Source organism: Nerophis lumbriciformis, linkage group LG07, assembly GCF_033978685.3.
Source record: "Nerophis lumbriciformis linkage group LG07, RoL_Nlum_v2.1, whole genome shotgun sequence".
NCBI lineage: Eukaryota > Metazoa > Chordata > Actinopteri > Syngnathiformes > Syngnathidae > Nerophis > Nerophis lumbriciformis.
In genome coordinates, this window is record NC_084554.2 from 39,709,030 (window position 1) to 39,731,130 (window position 22,101).

General features: G+C 39.4%; 1 protein-coding gene and 1 long non-coding RNA gene across 3 annotated transcripts in view; one reads left to right on the forward strand and one right to left on the reverse strand.

Moving 5' to 3' along the window:
- The window catches only part of LOC133609513 (uncharacterized), a 31,252-nt gene extending 15,418 nt beyond the window's left edge, over window positions 1-15,834 (reverse strand). The window contains exons 1-4 of the long non-coding RNA XR_009815730.2: window positions 15,698-15,834; window positions 5,685-5,752; window positions 4,679-4,782; window positions 4,488-4,595 (exon numbers count right to left, since the gene is read on the reverse strand). This is a non-coding gene — a long non-coding RNA (uncharacterized lncRNA). The remainder of the gene's footprint in view (window positions 1-4,487; window positions 4,596-4,678; window positions 4,783-5,684; window positions 5,753-15,697) is intronic.
- The window catches only part of map3k15 (mitogen-activated protein kinase kinase kinase 15), a 46,087-nt gene that overhangs the window by 17,135 nt on the left and 6,851 nt on the right, over window positions 1-22,101 (forward strand). The window contains exons 16-27 of one of the 2 annotated variants that reach the window (XM_061965118.1): window positions 593-720; window positions 4,501-4,631; window positions 4,697-4,802; window positions 10,327-10,484; window positions 10,555-10,738; window positions 10,840-11,014; window positions 12,911-13,085; window positions 15,726-15,911; window positions 15,983-16,088; window positions 20,809-21,049; window positions 21,294-21,406; window positions 21,465-21,571. In XM_061965118.1, coding sequence (XP_061821102.1) covers window positions 593-720; window positions 4,501-4,631; window positions 4,697-4,802; window positions 10,327-10,484; window positions 10,555-10,738; window positions 10,840-11,014; window positions 12,911-13,085; window positions 15,726-15,911; window positions 15,983-16,088; window positions 20,809-21,049; window positions 21,294-21,406; window positions 21,465-21,571 — 1,810 coding nt within the window. Of the gene's footprint in view, window positions 1-592; window positions 721-4,500; window positions 4,632-4,696; window positions 4,803-10,326; window positions 10,485-10,554; window positions 10,739-10,839; window positions 11,015-12,910; window positions 13,086-15,725; window positions 15,912-15,982; window positions 16,089-20,808; window positions 21,050-21,293; window positions 21,407-21,464; window positions 21,572-22,101 lie in introns of those variants that run through there. The other variant, XM_061965119.2, reaches the window with a different exon arrangement.

A 22,101-nucleotide genomic window follows, 5' to 3' on the forward strand; every position in this document is an offset into this window, starting at 1 on the left:
AAAATCATAATCGACGAATAGATCTGAAGTTGATCTAAAGATTTAAGGGATTTTTTTTTTTAAATGTGTGACTTTTGATACTCAATAATTTAAGTTGGATTTTTTTTTTTATACCTGTCATCGCTTAAAAAATAATAATGAATTAAAATCAATGTTATGAATTATTGAACCATTTCAAGCTCCAATTACTTTAAATCACATATTGAACTTTGTAATTTTTTTGGGGGGGGGAAACTATGGCATTTTTGTGGGGTTTTTTGTGTGCCAAAAACGGGGATAAAAAAAATGCAAAAAAACAAAAACCTTTTTGATTTGGACATTTAGGCGTTGAAAATTAATACAAAATAATACAAATATACATATACACCTGTATATATGACTTATTTTTAAAATTGTTTTGACTGGGACCAGAGTTGAGCCCTAAAAGTAAAACATCCATGTGCTGTATTGGTTTAAAATGAAAAATATCAAAATGGCCCCTGTCCCCCGCATGCTTTGATTTTTCAATGTGCGGCGCTCAGTGGAAAACGTTTGGACACCCCTGATATAGATGATGATTAGTGACCGTGTTTCTTTCTCATTCTTCAATCAGGTATTCGCAACCTCTTCACGAAGAGATCGCCCTCCACAAATACCTCAAGCACAGGAACATTGTCCAGTATTTGGGCTCGGTTTCGGAGAACGGATATATCAAGATCTTTATGGAGCAAGTTCCCGGAGGTGTGTGTTTCAGCAAGCATTCTGAAGGGACGATACCACAGAAAATGAATGTACAGTGGAACCTCCATTTATGAACGCAATTGGTTCTTGAACAGGTTTTGCAAATAGAAAAGTTTTTATATCGAAGCAAATTTCTCCATAAGAAACAATGTAAATATGAATAATGGGTTTCAGGCTTGACAAGTCCAAATTTCAGTGAATGTTTGTACACTTTGAACACGATATGAAGTGCCATAATGTACTGTATATATAAACAAACATAAAAAGGGGGTGATGGATCACCTTTCTATTTAATAAAGTCGAGACGACAACAACTAGCTAAGCTGCACGCAGGCACGCACGCGCTTACACACACACACACACACACATACACACACACAGTCACTAGCCCTGTGGTGCACTAATAGTTTGAAATCACAAAACTCCCTAAGTTCAACAGCCAGGTCACCAAAATGATTAAGAATAAAAATAACATTCACTTTACCATGTTGTTTAATTCTTACATGCAGTGGAATGGAGGGCGAGGCATTGTCGACAATGCTGTGGATACTTCTTAAATGTCCATTGCTTTCTTTGGACTCATAGTGAGCTAGCAAAACTAGATTTATGCTGTAAAAAGGCTAACGAACATTTAAAAAGCTCACAAAGTAGCTAACGATGGCACTGCTATGCTGACTGAATGAGCATCGGAGAGCGATAAGCCTTCACAATGGATGTGCTGCCAGGCACAACATGGCTGCACTGCAGGCAGACAATGGGTGAAGGAAACTGTCGTACACAGTGGAAAAAGCATGAGGGGTTCGTAAATCGAGGTTGCACTGGACTGTACAGTCAGTCTTACAGATGGGTACAGAGTTGGGTACTCTTATAGGTAGCGACCCAATTCCGTCAGTTCTACTGTGTAGTGATTCACGTAAAATCAAACGCGACCTTATTTGAATACTTCTGTTGCATGTAACGTCACCTGCGGTTGCAGACTCGACACAGACTTAAAGGGGAACTGCACTTTTTTTGGAATTATGAAAGACATGACAGCAGATGGATTGTTTTTAACGCATTCTAAATATTAAATAAACGTAAATAAAAGTCTGCTTACAGCGGAGCCAATGGGAGCTCCACTATTTTGACAATAAAATCTGAGTATTAGTGATATTAATATTATATTATAAGCGCTAACGCAGACAAACAATGTATCACTGCTCCCCTCACCTCCCAGGGGGTGATCAAGGGTGATGGGTCAAATGCAGAGAATAATTTCCACACCGAGTGTGTGTGTGACAATCATTGGTACTTTGAGTTTTTAACTAATAGCGGCGCCATGATCACTTTCTGTGTGCCGATGATTGCGTCATCGACTGATCAGCTGCTTCCTCGTTTCCTTGCTCCATGTAAGTTTATTGTCGACCATAAATCATGCCTCTCACCTGGACAGAAGGTGGCTGTTGACATAATCCGACACGTTGATATAACTGGGACCTCGTTAACCCGCGACCCGACCTCGGATAAGCGGAAGAAAATGGATGGATGGATGGACGTTAAAAGCAATATCGGACCTGGAACTGGCGAGGACGACACGAGAAGCGCTTGTTTCCCACCCTATTTCGACGCAAGTATTATGATACAGTTTTCATCTAAATGGGAATATATGAACATCCTGGTAGACGGCATCCTGATGACAGCAGACATTGTACAGTAAGTGATGGTAGTAGTCGATCCACAGCGATCGTTCTGCCACACAATACCTCGACGCTAATGAGGGGAAATTACACTTCAATGACTGTCATTGGCTTTGACAGTTAGGATTGCTCGTTTGCATTAAAACAGTTGTTTTTCTCACCACGATAAGGCAAAACGATACTTGCACAGGCACATCCTCCTGGTTTTTGGAGTATAAATATTAGGGGTTTTGGCACCAGCCGCTGGACTAGATCTGACCAATCTAAGTCTGTGAGCATGAACTGATGACGCCTACTCAATCAATCAAATCAATCAATCAATTCCTTTATTGTCATTGTCATAATAACACTTAAGTCATACATGTCAACAAGATTTTGTTTGAGCTTTGTCTAGCGGCATAGAAACTGCATTGAAGTGCAGGTTGACCATTGTTTACAGTTTAGCGTTGTCAAGAAGATTGCGAATAGACGGGCGTGGGGGTGGGAACAGTCAGATGTCTGATGGGTGTTACGTTGATGTTGCAGCAATGCAATGTCCAGAGCACAAAGGCAAAGGGGCAGGCTGTTCATTTAGCAGTCTCACAGCCTGGGGATACAGACTGTGAGACATTCTGGTGGTCCTGGCGCGAATCGATCTATACCTCCTTCCAGAGGGTAGCAGGTTGAAGAGGCCATGTGCTGGGTGGTATCTGTCCTTCAGGATGTTGTGTACTCGCTTTAGGCAGCGAGTTGTGTACATGGCACTCATCTCAGGAGTATCGTCCTTGTAATTTTCCCCGCCGCTTTTAACCACTCGCTGGAGGGCTTGTTGGTTTGTTTTAGTGCAGCTAGCAAACCACACTAAAAAGCCGTAAGTGAGGACACTGCTGATGGCACAGTTGTAAAAGTTTACCTTTGATTACAACTGTGCCATCAGCAGTGTTCTCACTTACGGCTTTTTAGTGTGGTTTGCTAGCTGCACTAAAGCGAACCAACATGTTTTTTAGGCAGAATATAGGTAGTATTTTACTGCTCCCATAGGTTCCATTGTAAGTGGAATTTTGATCACATTTATTTAATATTCAGAATGCATTAAAAAAAAAGTCCATCCGTCGTCATGCCTTTCATTATGATTGTGAACAATAGGCAAAATTACCAAAAAAAAGTGCAGTTCCCCTTTAAGCACTTGGTGGGCCGACTTTTCATTCATATCATATTGCCTCTAATTTACGTTGTAATTGTCCATGCCAACAAAGCGAGCATGCGTAATAGAAAGTGCTCAAATGTAACGGTCCACTTTGCAACATGTGCTAGCTTGATGCTAATTTCCATTGGGTTTGCCATATCAATGCTATCGATATGCGTTTGTGACTTCAACAGTTCCAAATTTGGTCATCTAAACTACAACTAAGAAGCACCTTACAATCAAACAGCTAGTGTGTAATAAGTACATTACTTAAAGTATAAACACTTTGTAGGACTTAACAGAAGACAAGACTTGTACATTCAACTTCATGGCAAAGACTACTTCCTGACTAGGGCAACACACCGAGGACAAAACCGAAATGAATGCATACTTGCAAATGAGACACAGAAGTGTAGGAAAACAAGATGTAATAACTGGAAAACACATTATTATTATTATCAGCAAAATTATAATTAAAAAAATTATTGTATTATTTTAAAAAAATTACATTATTTATGTTGCCTACAATTGGGGAGCTGCGGTTTAATGAGCAAAAACAGAAAGTCCAACATACACTGACATTCTGAAGCTGAAACTGGGCCCCCTGGCAGTTTTCCATTTAAAGTCTGAATACTGAGACATACGAGCACCTTACTTAATCATCTCGGACGTGTGGCTAGGCTCGTCATCGTTTCGGAAAGCGGTCATTTCTGCTTACAGAATGCCACAGTACATGTTGGAATCCATTTCCCACTCAATGAACCGTAGCTCTCCAGCACTCATGCACCCTGAGGCAAAACAGTGATTTTGCTATTTAGACAATCGTGTCAATATCTATACTGCTCTATGTGCTGTACACTGACTACTTTAAAGTATATGCACTTCTATAGTATTGTCCTTGTGGTCAAACTGCTGTAATAACGTACCTCTTGTCTTCAGGGAGCTTGTCGGCCTTGCTGCGCTCCAAATGGGGTCCCCTGAAGGAGGCCACCATCATCTTCTACACCCGACAGATCCTGGAGGGGCTGCGCTACCTGCACGAGAACCAGATTGTGCACCGGGACATAAAGGTCAGAAGACGTCCACCGACGTTTAACTTCGAAATCGTCGTATTTACCCGCTGCGTCTCCATCAGGGCGACAACGTGCTGGTCAACACCTACAGCGGCGTCCTGAAGATTTCAGACTTTGGTACCTCCAAGCGGCTGGCTGGAGTCAACCCCTGCACGGAGACCTTCACTGGTAACTTGTGATTTTCGGTTTCTACGCTCTTCAAAATAGCAGCAGCATACATCAAGGCAGACGTTCTTAACCTTTTTGACTTTAGGGCACAATTTTTCCACTACCAAATATTAACACTGAAATAGTAATCATACTCTTGATTTTGATCGTATTTAATAATTATATCTGAAATAATTAGTTTAACAGGATAAAACGATTGTTATCAAGGTTTAGGTCAGGCTGATTACAAAAGAAACACTAATCAAATATAGTGCAAAAGAAGGCAGTCAAAAAAAATTATTGCAAAATAAATGTATATATAATTACACAGTGCTAAAATAAATACATTCTAAATAAATCATTAAAAAAAAGTAATCTTAAATAAGCTGTCAATAAAATTAAAGTGCAAATGAAATTACAGTTTCACCACTTAAGTCATAATTTTTGCGCTGAATAAACTTATCTATGTTTAATTTCAGCTCCAGACTTCTTCGGTTTGTTTGATATTGTCATTACTGCCACAAGTGGTGGAAAACTGTATTACAACTGAGTACTGCTGAAACACATACGGAGCACAGCTGAGAAACAGATATTATTTAGCGGCCTTCAAGGGAGTGCTCGCGGCCCGACAATGGCCCTATGTTAAGAAACACTGCTTTAAAGCATATTTATTGACGAAAAGGGCCACCTATTGTTGCTATCTATGGAAACACTTAGCAGGACTATGAACACGGACATAAACATTCATGGACCATCTGGCCTTCTCCAGTAGCCAGAGAACTGTGTGGAATTAGATTAGCTAATCAAGCGGAGGCAGAATGGTGTTTGTCTTACATTAGTAGGTGTGTGTGTGTGTGTGTGTGTGTGTGTGTGTGTGTTCTTATCTCCTCTTGTGACGCTGACTTTTATTGTCCCATGTCCTCGCTGAACCGTTTAGGTCATTGTGTTGCGCAAATTCCACATCTGCCGAGCTGGGGGGGAAAAAAGGTTAACACTAGAATCAAGTGTTCATTTGTTTTTTTTTCATATATTTCATGAAAAAAAGAAGAAAAAGAATATTGAACCAGTGGTATCTTTACTGATTATATGGGATAAATCACAGCGCTTTGTCTAAAGTGAGTCATATGGGTAAACAAATTAAGACCGATGTTTGGCATTTTGATGTACAAACCCCGTTTCCATATGAGTTGGGAAATTGTGTTAGATGTAAATATAAACGGAATACAATGATTTGCAAATCCTTTTCAACCCATATTCAATTGAATGCACAGAGACAAGATATTTGATGTTCAAACTCATAAACTTTTTTTTTTTTTGCAAATAATAATTAACTTAGAATTTCATGGCTGCAACACGTGCCAAAGTAGTTGGGAAAGGGCATGTTCACCACTGTGTTACATGGCCTTTCCTTTTAACAACACTCAGTAAACGTTTGGGAACTGACACATTTTTTAAGCTTCTCAGGTGGAATTCTTTCCCATTCTTGCTTGATGTACAGCTTAAGTTGTTCAACAGTCCGGGGGTCTCCGTTGTGGTATTTTAGGCTACATAATGCGCCACACATTTTCAATGGGAGACAGGTCTGGACTACAGGCAGGCCAGTCTAGTACCCGCACTCTTTTACTATGAAGCCATGTTGATGTACCACGTGGCTTGGCATTGTCTTGCTGAAATAAGCAGGGGCGTCCATGGTAACGTTGCTTGGATGGCAACATATGTTGCTCCAAAACCTGTATGTACCTTTCAGCATTAATGGTGCCTTCACAGATGTGTAAGTTACCCATGTCTTGGGCACTAATACACCCCCATACCATCACAGATGCTGGCTTTTCAACTTTGCGTCTATAACAATCCGGATGGTTCTTTTCCTCTTTGGTCCGGAGGACACGACGTCCACAGTTTCCAAAAACAATTTGAAATGTGGACTTGTCAGACCACAGAACACTTTTACACTTTGTATCAGTCCATTTTAGATTAGCTCAGGCCCAGCGAAGCCGACGGCGTTTCTGGGTGTTGTTGATAAACGGTTTTTGCCTTGCATAGGAGAGTTTTAACTTGCACTTACAGATGTAGCGACCAACTGTAGTTACTGACAGTGGGTTTCTGAAGTGTTCCTGAGCCCATGTGGTGATATCCTTTACACACTGATGTCGCTTGTTGATGCAGTACAGCCTGAGGGATCGAAGGTCACGGGCTTAGCTGCTTACGTGCAGTGATTTCTCCAGATTCTCTGAACCCTTTGATGATATTACAAACCGTAGATGGTGAAATCCCTAAATTCCTTGCAATAGCTGGTTGAGAAAGGTTTTTCTTAAACTGTTCAACAATTTGCTCACGCATTTGTTGACAACGTGGTGACCCTCGCCCAATCCTTGTTTGTGAATGACTGAGCATTGCATGGAATCTAATTTTATACACAATCATGGCACCCACCTGTTCCCAATTTGCCTGTTCACCTGTGGGATGTTATAAATAAGTGTTTGATGAGCATTCCTCAACTTTATCAGTATTTATTGCCACATTTCCCAACTTCTTTGTCACGTGTTGCTGGCATCAAATTCTAAAGTTAAGGATTGTTTGCAAAAAAAAAAAGTTTATCAGTTTGAACATCAAATATGTTGTCTTTGTAGCATATTCAACTGAATATGGGTTGAAAAGGATTTGCAAATCATTGTATTCCGTTTATATTTACATCTAACACAATTTCAGAACTCATATGGAAACGGGGTTTGTATATCTGCCTTTTTTCTTTACACAACAGAACTACATCAGCAAATGCAATATAATACCAATTATTAATTAATATTATAAAAATAAAAAAACAGTGAGGTAGATAGTAATAACCACTGCTTAAGCACCAGCCTGTTTGCCCTGCAAAAGAAAAGTTACCTTTTGGCTCTTATTTTCTTTCATTTAAGAACACAAAATACTCTCATTGTCAATAATTATCCCAAAATATGATCTGATATCTGACAGGGCATTTCAGTTCTTGTGAGAATTCTTCCCCGGTCTGCTCAGCTGCCTTTAAAGATGCGCTCACGTAGCCATGCCCCCCTCCCTCTCTCCTTCTGATGCAATGCTGGTCGTCTACAGTACGTCTCATCTGCTCACCTAATCTTTCAAAACGTAATTTTTTTTGCCAGGAATTCCAGTTTTTGTTTTTCTTTCCTGGCGTTTTCCTCCCTTTGTGCACGACAAACCTCCATCCGCAATGCTCGGAGCGTAGGCTCATATAAGGAGCGCGGCGAGTTTCATGTTCCGTGAATAAATCAAATAACGCCGCAGAGCAGTAGAAGATGGATGGATAGACGTAAAGATAAAAGATATCTCTGCGAAAAATCCAAACTTTGTGTAAATTGACAAATGGGACAATTATCTAATTAAAGAAGAGTGGGCAGCAACTCACACATTCTCATTCTTTCTGTTACATCCAGGAAGAAATGTCAGCCAGCTTGAAAAATGTCTCATCTATGAACAACATCAAGGAGCCAAGGCTTGTTTTTATTTAAATTAAAATTTTGTGAGGAAACCTTACACTGTATCAAATCCATAAACTGCTATAAAATTGTATAAAATTAAGTAGATGGAGAGTTATTGTGATGTAGAGAAATCCCATATTTTTACCAATTTCCCCTGGAGATTTCCCATATTTTCAGCTGAAAATGTTGGTGCTCTCTTTAAGCCACACATGATAGAGGTGTTTGTGAAATCCCCTGATGTTTTTTGCTGCTATATTAACCACATAAAACATCATGTCGCTACTGGTGCCACGTTTCCGGAAGAAAGTGTAGAAAACAACTTACGTATACTATTTATGTTTAGCTAACATTTACTGGAAATTAATATCGGCTCCAAATATCAGTTATCGGCCCTCTTTACCACTAAGTATCGGGATGGGCCCTGAAAAAAAAAAAAAAGCTCTAAACCAGTCCTGGGCAAATTAAGGCCCGGGGGCCACATGCAGCCCGTTAAGCTTTTCAATCTGGCCCGCCGGACATTCCCAAATAATTGTTTTAGATCTTTAAGATGGAAAGTGTAGCTACCATTATGATGTGCAGTGATTTTTTTCTAATGACCGTAAGTCTTCAACTATACTAAGTAAGTATATCCACAGAGTGTTTCCAGAGCTTGAAATGTGGGTGTCAGGGACAAACGCGGAAGGAGATATTTTTTACAACAAAGTTCTAAAGCTTAGTGATACATCAGATGTATCAGATCGCAGTTGTTTTTTTGTTTTTTTACCCTTCGTGTTCATATTTCGCTGTGTTTGTTGCGTTTCCCTTAATTGTAAAATATGTGGATGGAGAGGGGGTGTGACGTTCTTTTGTTGTCAGTATTCATAGTCAATATTGTAAATCCCACATTCTTTGTTTTCATGTACATTCTGGGTGTCTCGTTCAGTAAAAAAAATTTGAAACTCCATTTCGTGTTTCCAGGAGGTCTCTCATAACGTTTAGCATTCAATCAGACATTATTGTGAGATTTTGTATTCGTGTTCTTAAAAATAGGACCCAAGCACACATACTGTACAGCAGATTTTGTGTATACATACATAGATAGATATACTTATTATTAGCCTTTATTTAACCAGGTAAAATCCCATTGAGATCAAAGGTTTCTTTTCCAAGGGAGACTTGGCCAAGAGGGCAGCAGCAAGGTTACATTAAAAACAGTACACAAATACATAAAACATCACATTTACAACATTAAAACTTGCTCACATGACACATGTGCATACAGACAAGGTAGACTGCAGTCCTTTCACAGAAGCTTTAAACTCATTCAACGTAACTAGGGTTTGAAGTTTAATATTCGATTGTAGGTTATTCCAAGCCTTCGGTGCTGAAAACCTAAATGCTTTCTTGCCCAGTTCAGTTCTTACTTTGGGGACGACAAATTGCAGAACATTCATTGAACAAAGATTTTGACTTCCTTGTTTCTTTGTTAAAAGACAAGACAGATAAGATGGAGTGATACCCAGAATGGTTTTGTAGATGAAAACATACCAATGATTGAGGCGTCGAGCACATAAAGATGTCCAGTTAACCATTGAGTATAACACACAATGGTGAGTAAGGGGAGCGCAGTTGGTGATGAATCTCAGTGCCCCGTGGTACACACTATCCAGCTTGTGGAGACAACCAGCAGTAGCATTCATGTACAACACAGCGCCATAGTCAATAACAGGTAAAAAGGTTGTTTCCACCAATTTCTGTTTCACAGTAAAAGAAAAGCAATACTTGTTTCTATAATAAAATCCCAGTAAAAGTTTCAGTTTTTTACAACATACTGAATGTGCTCCTTAAAACTGAATGTGCTCCTTAAAACTCAAGTGGTCATCAATTAAAAAATATACTGGCCCCCAGACACATTTTTTTCTCTAAATTTGGCCCCCGAGTCAAAATAATTGCCCAGGGCTGCTCTAAAGCAATCATCTCACTCTGTTACTGTAATTATTTAATGAAACTATTCTGACCACAACCAATAGGGGGCTCCACAGATTTACATTGTCTCTCTTCATCTAACTTTCCTCCTCCCGTGACAGGCACTTTGCAGTACATGGCTCCGGAAATTATCGATAAAGGTCCCCGAGGCTACGGGGCCCCAGCAGACATCTGGTCCCTGGGGTGCACAATCATAGAAATGGCCACCGGAAAGCCTCCCTTCCATGAGCTGGGGGAGCCTCAAGCTGCCATGTTTAAGGTATATAAAAATATCCCTGTAAGAAGACAAAAAGTACTTTTTAAGACAAACGACGCTGACTTTGTTGCAGGTGGGGATGTTTAAGATCCACCCTGAGATCCCCGAGTCTTTGTCCCTGGAGGCCAAGTCGTTCATCTTGCGCTGCTTTGAACCGGACCCTCACAAACGAGCCCTGGCCTCCGACCTGCTAAAGGACACGTTTGTCAAGCACAACACCAAGGGCAAGAAGAGCAAGATCGCCTTCAAACCGTCAGGTGGCATGAGTGCTCCCTGCACTGGGGAGCTGTGGTTCCATGACATTTCACCCAGTCATTAAATCTTTTCTTTTTGTTTTTCTGGGGTGCGCCCTGTCCAGACTACATCCACGTTTCCCTGCCGGTGCAGTTGCAGTGCGAGGCCACTGGGAGCAGCAGCAGCGAACAGGGCTCCATGAGCCCCGACTGCGACTCCAAACACGACGTCTTCTTCCAGAAAAAGAAAAGCTCTGGCTCAGAGAATCTGCTCAAACCGCCCAACTCCAACTACCTGAGGTGCAAACCCTTTCCATCTTCGTATTCAAACACTTTTCTAAGTTCGACAAATTGAATGTAGAATTTAGCAGAGTGTTCGGCACAAATTGACGCATGATTTACAGAGAAAACAGGGAAAAAAAAAAAAACTCCATCTATCCATGCATTTTTTACCGCTTGTCCCTCTCGGGGTCGCGGGGGTGGCTGGAGCCTATCCCAGCTATCTACACTAAAACATATTTTTTATCTGATGCACCTCCTCTGCACTGTAAATAGGTGTAGTAGGTTTTCACATACTCATGCTAACTAAAAAGCAAAGAAAACATGAATGAAATAATTATTTTCGAGGGTGAAAAAAAAAAAAATGCAGTGCTTAGTAAATGCATTAGACAGTTTGTCATAAAACGTGAAAATAAATATTTAATTTCCCCACATTATAAATATTTTAATAATATTACTACTAGTACAATTACATTCTAAAGTAATTAAGAACATATTTAAAGTACATTTCTCTGTATAGAAAATCTTATTAAATAAATGTGTTTTAATTTTTTTTCTATGATTAATTCAAATCCTAAATTCATTCATAATTTTCCAGAATCAATCAAAAAAAAATATACATATATTTTTTAAAAAAACCTCATTTTTTTGAGGTCATCTCCACACTGAATTGCTGTCATAAAAATGAGAAAACAAATCATTATGTTGTTCATATTGTAAATATTTCAATATTACCACAAGTACAAATACATTGTAAAGTAATAATGAAATATTTTAAATACTTTTCTCTATTCAGGAAATCTTATTTAATAAATATTAATGTGTTTAAAAAAAAAAAAGCGAATAATTCCAATCCTAAATTGATTCATAATTTTCCAGAATCAATTCATAAATATAATTTAAATTGTTTTTTAATTTTAGGCCATCTCAGCACTTAATCGCTGCAGGTATTAGTCATAAGAATGAGAAAACAAATATTTATTTTTTCATATTGTAAATATTTAAATTTTACAATTAATACAACTACATTCTAAAGTAATAAAACTGTTTAAGAAATCTTATTCAATAAATAATGTGTTTTAAAACATTTTCCGTGATTAATTCCAATCCTAAATCAAATCATAATTTTCCAGAATCAATTTAAAAACAATATATACATATATAAATATTTAAATTTTGTATTACAAATGATATATGTATATAAATATTTTTTTTACATTTCAAAACAAGTTTTTTAGGCCACCTTTGCACTTTATCCCTGCGCCTTTTTATCTGCAGCCAAGAGGAGCTTTTGTAACCCGTTTTGAAAAGGTTTTATTATAATTGTTATACCAAATATGTTGTATCGTACTGTATCAGTTTGAATCGAGAATCGTGTTAAATCTGAATTGAGTTGTGAGCTGTTGTAAGCTTACCATCCTTAATTATCATATTACATTTATTTTAAATGATGCACCTTCTTCCATGTTGTATTAACTATAACAGCAAATGTTGTTAATTTAGGACAGGGCCAATACATTTGTGATGGATTTTTACTTTTTCCACACACAAATCAGACTGTAACTCTTTTTGCCTCAACATCATAATTGATTGTTGTATCATTCTGTTAATCGACAAACCAGCAGAGTGAACTATTCCTGCTGCTGCTAATGTTAGGGAGATGTGAACAAATGTTCTGCTGGCAGGTGCTCCCAGCATGCTTCACTGCCTTTTACAACACTCGTATAACAATAACTTTACAAGCTACACACAGGCATGCACACCACACTTGGACACTTGTGTGTTTAAGTAAGCGTGTGCAGCTGATTCACCAGGCACGGTAGCCAGGAGAGGCTTGTATCTGCACACAGGCTGTCGTAAAAAAAATACAAATGAAATTTAAAAAAAAGCACACTGAGGCGTTTGTGTGCGTCGCAGCGTTCCAGATGAAGGCTCTGTGTCGGAGGACCGCAATGTCCCGCCCTCAGCAGAGGACAGAGACGGGGGGCTTTTCTTACTGAAGAAGGACAGCGAGAGGCGGGCCATTCTGTTCAAGGTCCTCAACGAGGACCAGGAAAAGGTCATCTCTAACCTGAAGGAGAACTACATCCAGGTGCTGCTCGTTTAACTGCTTTCTGGCTGTGTTGAAGGAATTTCGGTAACATTCAAAAGCATATTTATTTTTAAGTACCGTATTTTTCGGAGTATAAGTCGCACCGGCCGAAAATGCATAATAAAGAAGGAAAAAAACATATAAGTCACATTTTTGGGGGAAATTTATTTGAAAAAACAGAAAATAGACATTTGAAAGGCAATTTAAAATAAATAAAGAATAGTGAACAACAGGCTGAATAAGTGTACGTTATATGAGGCATAAATAACCAACTGAGAACGTGCCTGGTATGTTAACGTAACATATTATGGTAAGAGTCATTCAAATAACTATAACATATAGAACATGCTATACGTTTACCAAACAATCTGTCACTCCTAATCGCTAAATCCCATGAAATCTTATACGTCTAGTCTCTTACGTGAATTAACTAAATAATATTATTTGATATTTTACGGTAATGTGTTAATAATTTCACACATAAGTTGCTTCTGAGTATAAGTCGGCCAAACTATGAAAAAAACTGCCACTTATAGTCCGAAAAATATGGTACATTTATAATTGTCATCTTGAGCCTAAAATGTCATCGCCACACAAAAACTTACACATTTGCTCCTTGTGACCATTTTTAACTACAGATCGACCGATATGTTTTTTTCAGGGCCCGATAACCGATATTTGGAGACAATATTTATTTGCAGTAAAAGTTTGCTAAAGATGAATACATACATCGGTTAACAGCTGGACAAGGCTTTAAGTTAGTTTTTTTTTTTTACTTTATTTTGTTTAGGAAAAGTCTGACCAGTAACGACATAATGTTTTATGTGGCGCTGCTAATGTGGTTTATTTAGCGGCAAAAAACATCCAGGGATTACACAAACACCTTTACTACATGTGTCTAAGAGGAGCATTAGCATTTGTGTTTCAAAATATGGGAAATCTGCTGGGAAGATTGGTAAAAATGTGGGATTTCTCTAAATCACAATACCTCGCCATCTACTCAATTTTATAGCAGTTTATGGATTTAACACATTGTAGGGTTGTACGCTATACCGGTATTAGTATCATACTTGCCAACCTTGAGACCTCCGATTTCGGGAGGTGGGGGGAGGGGGGTGGGGGTGGGCGTGGTCGGGGTGGGACGGGGGCGTGGCTAAAAGGGGAGGAGTATATTTACAGCTAGAATTCACCAAGTCAAGTATTTCATATATATATATATATATATATAAAAGAAATACTTGACGTTCAGTGAATTTTAGCTATATATATATATATATATATATATATATATATATATAAAATAAATACTTGAATTTCAGTGTTCATTTATTTACACATATACACACACATAACACTCATCTACTCATTGTTGAGTTAAGGGTTGAATTGTCCATCCTTGTTCTATTCTCTGTCACTATTTTTCGAACCATGCTGAACACCCTCTCTGATGATGCATTGCTGTGTGGCACGCACAAAAGTGCTTTCATCAAATGCACTAGATGGCAGTATTGTCCTGTTTAAGAGTGTCACAACATTGCTGTTTACGGCAGACGAACTGCTTTACGGTATACAAAAAAGTGACTGCTGTTGTTGTGTGTTGTTGCCACGCTGGGAGGACGTTAATGAAACTGCCTAACAATAAACCCACATAAGAAACCAAGAACTCGCCCTCCATCATTCTATAGTTATAACGTGATTGGGCAGGTACACTTTTTTATATTGTGGAGGACCTGAGTCCGCCTAAATTTCGGGAGATTTTCGGGAGAAAATTTGTCCCGGGAGGTTTTCGGGAGAGGCGCTGAATTTCGGGAGTCTCCCGGAAAATCCGGGAGGGTTGGCAAGTATGATTAGTATAGTACCACGATACTAATGAATCATATCCGGTACTATAACGCCTCTAAAAAGTACCGGTATTTTTTTGGCATCACAACATCTTCTTTCACTTTTTTAAGTGCCTTTATAATTGTCATCTTGAGCCTAAAATGTCATCGCCACACAAAAACGTACACATTTGCTCCTTGTGACCATTTTTAACTACAGATCGACCGATATGTTTTTTTCAGGGCTGATAACCGATATTTAGAGACAATATTTATTTGCAGTAAAAGTTTGCTAAAGATGAATACATACATCGGTTAACAGCTGGACAAGGCTTTAAGTTAGTTTTTTTTTTAACTTTATTTTGTTTAGGAAAAGTCTGACCAGTAACGACATAATGTTTTATGTGGCGCTGTTAATGTGGTTTATTTAGCGCCAAAAAACATCCAGGGATTACACAAACACCTTTACTACATGTCTAAGAGGAGCATTAGCATTTGTGTTTCAAAATATGGGAAATCTGCTGGGGAAATAGTGTGTGATAGTCACACACACACTAGGCGTGGTGAAAATACCCTCTGCATTTGACCCATCCCCTTGTTCCACCCCCTGGGAGGTGAGGGGAGCAGTGAGCAGCAGCGGTGGCCGTGCTCGGGAATAATTTTTGGTGATTTAACCCCCAATTCCAACCCTTGTTGTTTTGTGTTCATGTAACACCGAAGAAAAAATGGCTGCCATGCTTATTTATATAATTCACATTTGGTCAGTCGCTGACCACGTTCTGTGACCTCTACCTTTGCTGACATCTTTGATGACGCTCAGGGCAGCGAGGAGCTCCAGCTGTCCGTGGAGCACATCAAGCAGATCATCTGCATCCTCCGAGACTTTATTCATTCCCCGGAGAGGCGGGTCATGGCGGCCACCATCTCCAAGCTCAAGCTGGACCTGGACTTTGACTCTACTTCCATCAACCAGATCCAGCTGGTGCTCTTCGGCTTCCAGGACTCGGTCAGAAAACACACACACACACACGACATGAAGGCGTTTCATTAAATGGCGTTTATGTTTCCTTCCCTTAGGTAAACAAGGTGCTCAGAAACCATCACATCAAACCTCACTGGATGTTCGCCATGGATAACATCATCCGCCGAGCTGTGCAGGCCGCCATTACCATTCTCATTCCAGGTGAGATTCTACTGACATCTAGTGGACGGTTTAGGGATGTATGGGTAAAAAGACAGTTAAAAAAAAAAAAAAAAAAAGAACTCTAAATTGCTTTAACAATAAAAATGCAAAAATCACAAACAAACAGCATTAAAACATTTTTAAAAAAAGGTACAAACTTGAAATTGTATATTTCATATAAAATAAAATATAATATAATAATATAATATATCAGTATAAATTGTATACCGTATTTTTCGGAGTAAAAGTCGCTACGGAGTATAAGTCACACCGGCCGAAAATGCATAATAAAGAAGGAAAAAAGCATATATAAGTCGCACTGGAGTATAAGTCGCATTTTTGGGGGAAATTTATTTGATAAAACCCAACACCGAGAATAGATATTTGAAAGGCAATTTAAAATAAATAAAGAATAGTGAACAACAGGCTGAATAAGTGTACGTTATATGACGCATAAATAACTAACTGAGAACGTGCCTGGTATGTTAACGTAACATATTATGGTAAGAGTCATTCAAATAACTATAACATATAGAACATGCTATACGTTTACCAAACAATCTGTCACTCCTAATCGCTAAATCCCATGAAATCTTATACGTCTAGTCTCTTACGTGAATGAGCTAAATAATATTATTTGATATTTTACGGTAATGTGTTAATAATTTCACACATAAGTCGCTCCTGGGTATAAGTCGCACACCCGGCCAAACTATGAAAAAGACTGCGACTTATAGTCCGAAAAATATGGTACTGTATATATCAGTGGTTCCCAACCTTTTTTGCGCCACGGACCGGTTTATTGTAGGTTTATTCAGGGACCGGCTTTCCACTTGTGCCAGATAAATACAGCAAAAATAAGTGCATGAAAAATACAACACACTTTCGCACTGAATTAGTGGGAGCCCTGGGCTTGTTTCTTTTCAATGAAATGCAGATGGAAATCAACCTTTGGCTACAATCTGTCACATTTATATTTTATATAAAGTTAAAGTAACAATGATTGTCTCACACACACACTAGGTGTGGTGAAATGATCCTCTGCATTTGACCAATCACCATTAATCACCACCTGGGAGGTGAGGGGAGCAGTGAGCAGCAGCGGTGGCCGCGCCCGGAAATCATTTTGGTGATTTAACCCCCAATTCCAACCCTTGATGCTGAGTGTCAACCGGGGAGGTAATGGGTCCCATTTTTAAAGTCTTTGGTATGACTCGGCCGGGGTTTGAACTCACGACCAAGAACAGGTAGTCTCCTCTCAAGGATATGGCTATCACTTTTGCATTCCGAAGTCCCAATTAGGGCCTCTTTCCAACGAGAGGTGATCCAATCCACCTGCCAATATCAAACTAAGGGGCCTTGTCTTTTTATGTGCTCAAACTGAAATACCACTATGTAATTACACTTAGTGGTTTGCTTCCTACAAGGTGAATATAAACATTCATCATATGCAGAACATAATATGAGTTAATTAATTCACTTCACCCTAACATGTAATTGATCGTGGCGGCCCGCCACAGCAAAATAAAAGCCGCCACACGTTGAAAATTATTTTTATTTTTTTCTGTTAAAACAAATTAAGGGAATATAATGTATGAATGGATAGATGTAGCCTATTATTTGCACACTATTGACTAGCGATGTACTGAAAATTTGGCTGGCGAAAAATTACATTGATCACTAAAACAGCACTGCCGAAACAGGATGTAAGCCAGTGACGTGCAGTCAGGGGAGGCAGGTGAGGCGGGGCCTCACGTGCCATCATTGAAAGAAAAAAAATGTAAAAAGAAAAAAAAAAAATTAAATTGTTACAGTATATGTATCCAGTGATTATACTATAACGTTATTTTCCATTTAACTTCACCAGTTTTTTTTAGATTATTTTTATTCAAAATCGCTGAATTTTCACATTTGCCGTTCAAATACTGAGAAGAGACTTGCGGTGAGTCAGCAGCCAGTTGAGGCACGTCACTGAGTTGAGCCTCACCATGGATTGCGCAATGACTCGGCTAACTGCTGGCCTTCTGTGCAGTGAGACCGTATTGCTATATGAATTATATTATACATTTCCATAGTTTAGTTAGCTGAGGTATATAATGTACAGTGTATTTTGTCAACAACTGTATGTGTGTAACTTATTTCTTGTGCTGAGCAATCATAAAACAGCTGCAAAGGCGCACTGGCTGAGGCTCGCAGTAATCCCGCCTCCTGGTGGTAGACAGCGCTAGTGTTCCCAGAGATCATTCTTGCGACTACACAGCTGCAGAAGAAGTGACAACAAGCAGCAGCAGTTAGCAGCGATCGTTTATATTTTCCTCTTGCCTGGACTATTAACATGGAGGATTACATATACTTAAAGGAAGATCTCCATTGAGACAGAGAGACTTTTAAAACTTAAGAAAGATAAGGAAGACTTCTATAAACAAGTTATCGGTGCTTTTGTTCAAAAGGAGCTGCACATGGACTTCATTTACAAGTAAAGGTAAGACCATAATAACGTTTTTTTTTATTAAATGTGCTTTTTTGTGTGCTACAGTTTGTATGTGTAAAGTTAAAGTTAAGTTAAAGTACCAATGATTGTCACACACACTAGGTGGGGTGAAATTTGTCCTCTGCATTTGACCCATTCCCTTGATCACCCCCTGGGAGGTGAGGGGAGCAGTGGGCAGCAGCGGCGCCCCGCCCGGGAATCATTTTTGGTGATTTAACCCCCAATTCCAACCCTTGATGCTGAGTGCCAAGCAGGGAAGAATGCTAGTATGAGCTTTAAAACATAACCCGTTAACTGCTGCCAATCAAATGGTGAATAAGATACTCTTTAGGGTTCATATGTTTGTAAATCTGACTGTGATGAAGTCAGTGTCTCACCAGCCATGAACCTCACCGCACGTCACTGATGTAAGCAATACACATGGGATCGCTTGAAGCGGAGGCAGCATGTCGTGGTTGTACTTTATTATCCATTCATCCATCCATTTCTACCGCTTGTCTCTTTTGGGGTCACGGGGGGTGCTGGAGCCTATCTCAGCTGCATTCGGGTGGAAGGCGGGGTACACCCTGGACAAGTCGCCACCTCATCGCAGATAAATCCACCAACAGCTATGTACAAATTGTGCAATTTGCAAATATTAAGAGCTCTCGCTGTTTGTCGCAGACATCGTGCGACAGAATTAAGGAGTCCCTAAACACAAGTTCAGTTTCCAATAACACCAGAAAAAGGTGTTAGGTTTGTTGATTGTAGTTTTTCGTAAAAAAAAAAAAAAGATTGGAGGAGTCTCGAAAAAACTTCAAAAATGTTCAACGAAGTACATTGTGCATACAGTACAGGCCAAAAGTTTGGACACCTTCTCATTTCTTCTTGGAGAGCTAGCTTCCACATCTCGTTCAATGGGTTTTCTTTATTTTCATGACTATTTACATTGTAGATTGTCACTGAAGGCATCAAAACTATGACAAATGTGAAGTGAAAACCCTTTCAGGTGACTACCTCTTGAAGCTCATCGAGAGAATGCCAAGAGTGTGCAAAACAGTAATCAGAGCAAAGGGTGGCTATTTTGAAGAAACTAGAATATAAATCATGTTTTCAGTTATTTCACCTTTTTTTGTTAAGTACATAACTCCACATGTGTTCATTCATAGTTTTGATGCCTTCAGTGACAATCTACAATGTAAATAGTCATGAAAATAAAGAAAACCCATTGAACGAGATGTGGAAGCTAGCTCTCCAAGCCGCTAAAAAAGATTCAATAACTCTACGGTGACATCTTGATGAATTTACGAAACTGAAATAATACAAACAGAATGCCATTGTAAGTTAATACAACTAAAAGAGACACTTTGTTAGCATATCCATTGATGCTAACGACGCTAGCTTGATTACATTCAGATAGCAGCTACAAATATGCATGAAAACACTCGTACAAACATCACACATGGGACGGTTTAGTAAGTATGATTGTTTTGTTTAAATGGTAAAACTTACAAACGTTGCTTGGAGTGACGAATGAAAAATTATTTCGAGCAGAAACGCTATAGACGATTACACTTCCGGTTCAAGGCACAAAACAGAAAGTACATTTTGAAACCGCAGCACGTGCAGTGAGCAAACTTGTCCAAAAGATGGCGCCACAGCACAAACAATAACACACCTTTATAGTGTCTCTGTAAGTGTTCTATGAAAATTGTTTGTTGAATACAAAAAAACACATGTTGATACTAATTTATGAAATCAGATTTTTTTTAAATACATTTTTAAGCCTTTTTAAAGAAATTATCACGGATTATGCAAATTATTTGATGACGGCATTTTGACTACGCTCCCACAGGTATATTGGCAATTTGGGGGAAACCCAAATTGACACACAGTAATCGTGACTGTAATACCTGGGTAAAGGTATTCATAATCTCAGTGGGACTTTCCCATTGAGATCAATAATCAATAACCTATTTTACAAGGGAGATTCCCAAAAATTGCACTTTGCACCTACATTTTGAAAACATTGCTTATTTTGTATTTTCCCCAATAAAAACATTTCAGCGTTTTTAACCTAAAACTAAAAATAATAATACAAACGCTCTCAATGGTAAGGCCTGAATTGTTGTATATTACATTTTTATTGCACTTTTATGAGAAAGACCGTTTTAGGACATACAAGTAAAAAGTGTAACATATTTTTTAAATATGTCATACTCACCTCTTGACTTTTCCCCCCCTCAATAGAGCTGCAGACACACTTTGGCCCGGCATCCGAGTGCGAGGGCGCCGAGAAGGAGGACGAAGTGGACGAAGAGGAGGTCGAGTTTGGCCCCGTGTTGGCGCCGGTCGCCGACGACACCGGGGCGTCCGCCGACCCCGCTGCCTCGGCCGTCACCGCGCTCCACTCGGCCCACCCGCACGAGCACCAGCGCTCCCACCACCAGCTGGGGGCTCAGCTCGGACGCCTCAAGCAGGAGACCAACAGGTAGGCAGATCTCTGACCTCAGCCGTGCTCTGTTGTCGTCACTTTCTGTTGGCGTCTGATTACTTCTGTTCATCATGGCTTCAGTCAATAAGAGTTGTGGCACCTGCCCGTATCAAATTGCGTAATTTGAGCTCTGTGATGCAATACTGGAAAAAGGAAAGTTGTGAACGCCCACGCTGTTGCAAGTCCCAACACACGCTGAGAAAGTCTGACTTACCTCATCTTTGTTGGCGCCCCCCTGCAGGCTGCTGGAGGAGCTGCTGCAGAAGGAGAAGGAGTACCAGCAGGTCCTGAAGGCCACGCTGCAGCAGCGAACGCACGACCTGGAGCTGGTCCGGGTCCGACACAGACCAGCAGGTAAGACCCCTTCACTTTCAGCCATCACAGCTCGACTTAATTTTGTGTTTTTTCTTAGATATTTCACCGCCATCCATCTTCCACATTCCGGCAGACCACGAGCCTGATAAGCAGCTTACTGATTGGCTAAAGGAGCAGGGTGCGGACCCTGACACGATTGACAAGGTCTTCTTTTTTGGATAGTTTTTTTCATAACTTTCTGAAAGGCTAAACATCCATCCATCCATTTTCTATCTAAACATGAAGTAAACAAATTGCGCTGATCTCATCCCTATGCTGCTCACAACCACTAGGGGACATATTTCCCTGGAATTTTGCTATTTCCGCAATCATGGTGTACTTAACATGCGGCCTGTACGTGCTGGCTATCCATTCGCGGCATATACCGTATTTTCCGGGTTACAGAGCGCACCGGTATTTAAGCTGCACCCACCAATTTTTTGAATAAATACATATTTTAACATATACCGATAAATACCAAGTAAATTATTTCGATACTTTTTGGTACTTTGATACTTTTCTAAATAAAGGGGACCACAAAAAATTGCATTATTGGCTTTATTTTAACAAAAAAATCTTACGGTACATTAAACATATGTTTCTTATTGCAAGTTTGTCCTTAAATAAAATAGTGAACATACTAGACAACTTGTCTTTTAGTAGTAAGTAAGCAAATAAAGGCTCCTAATTAGTCT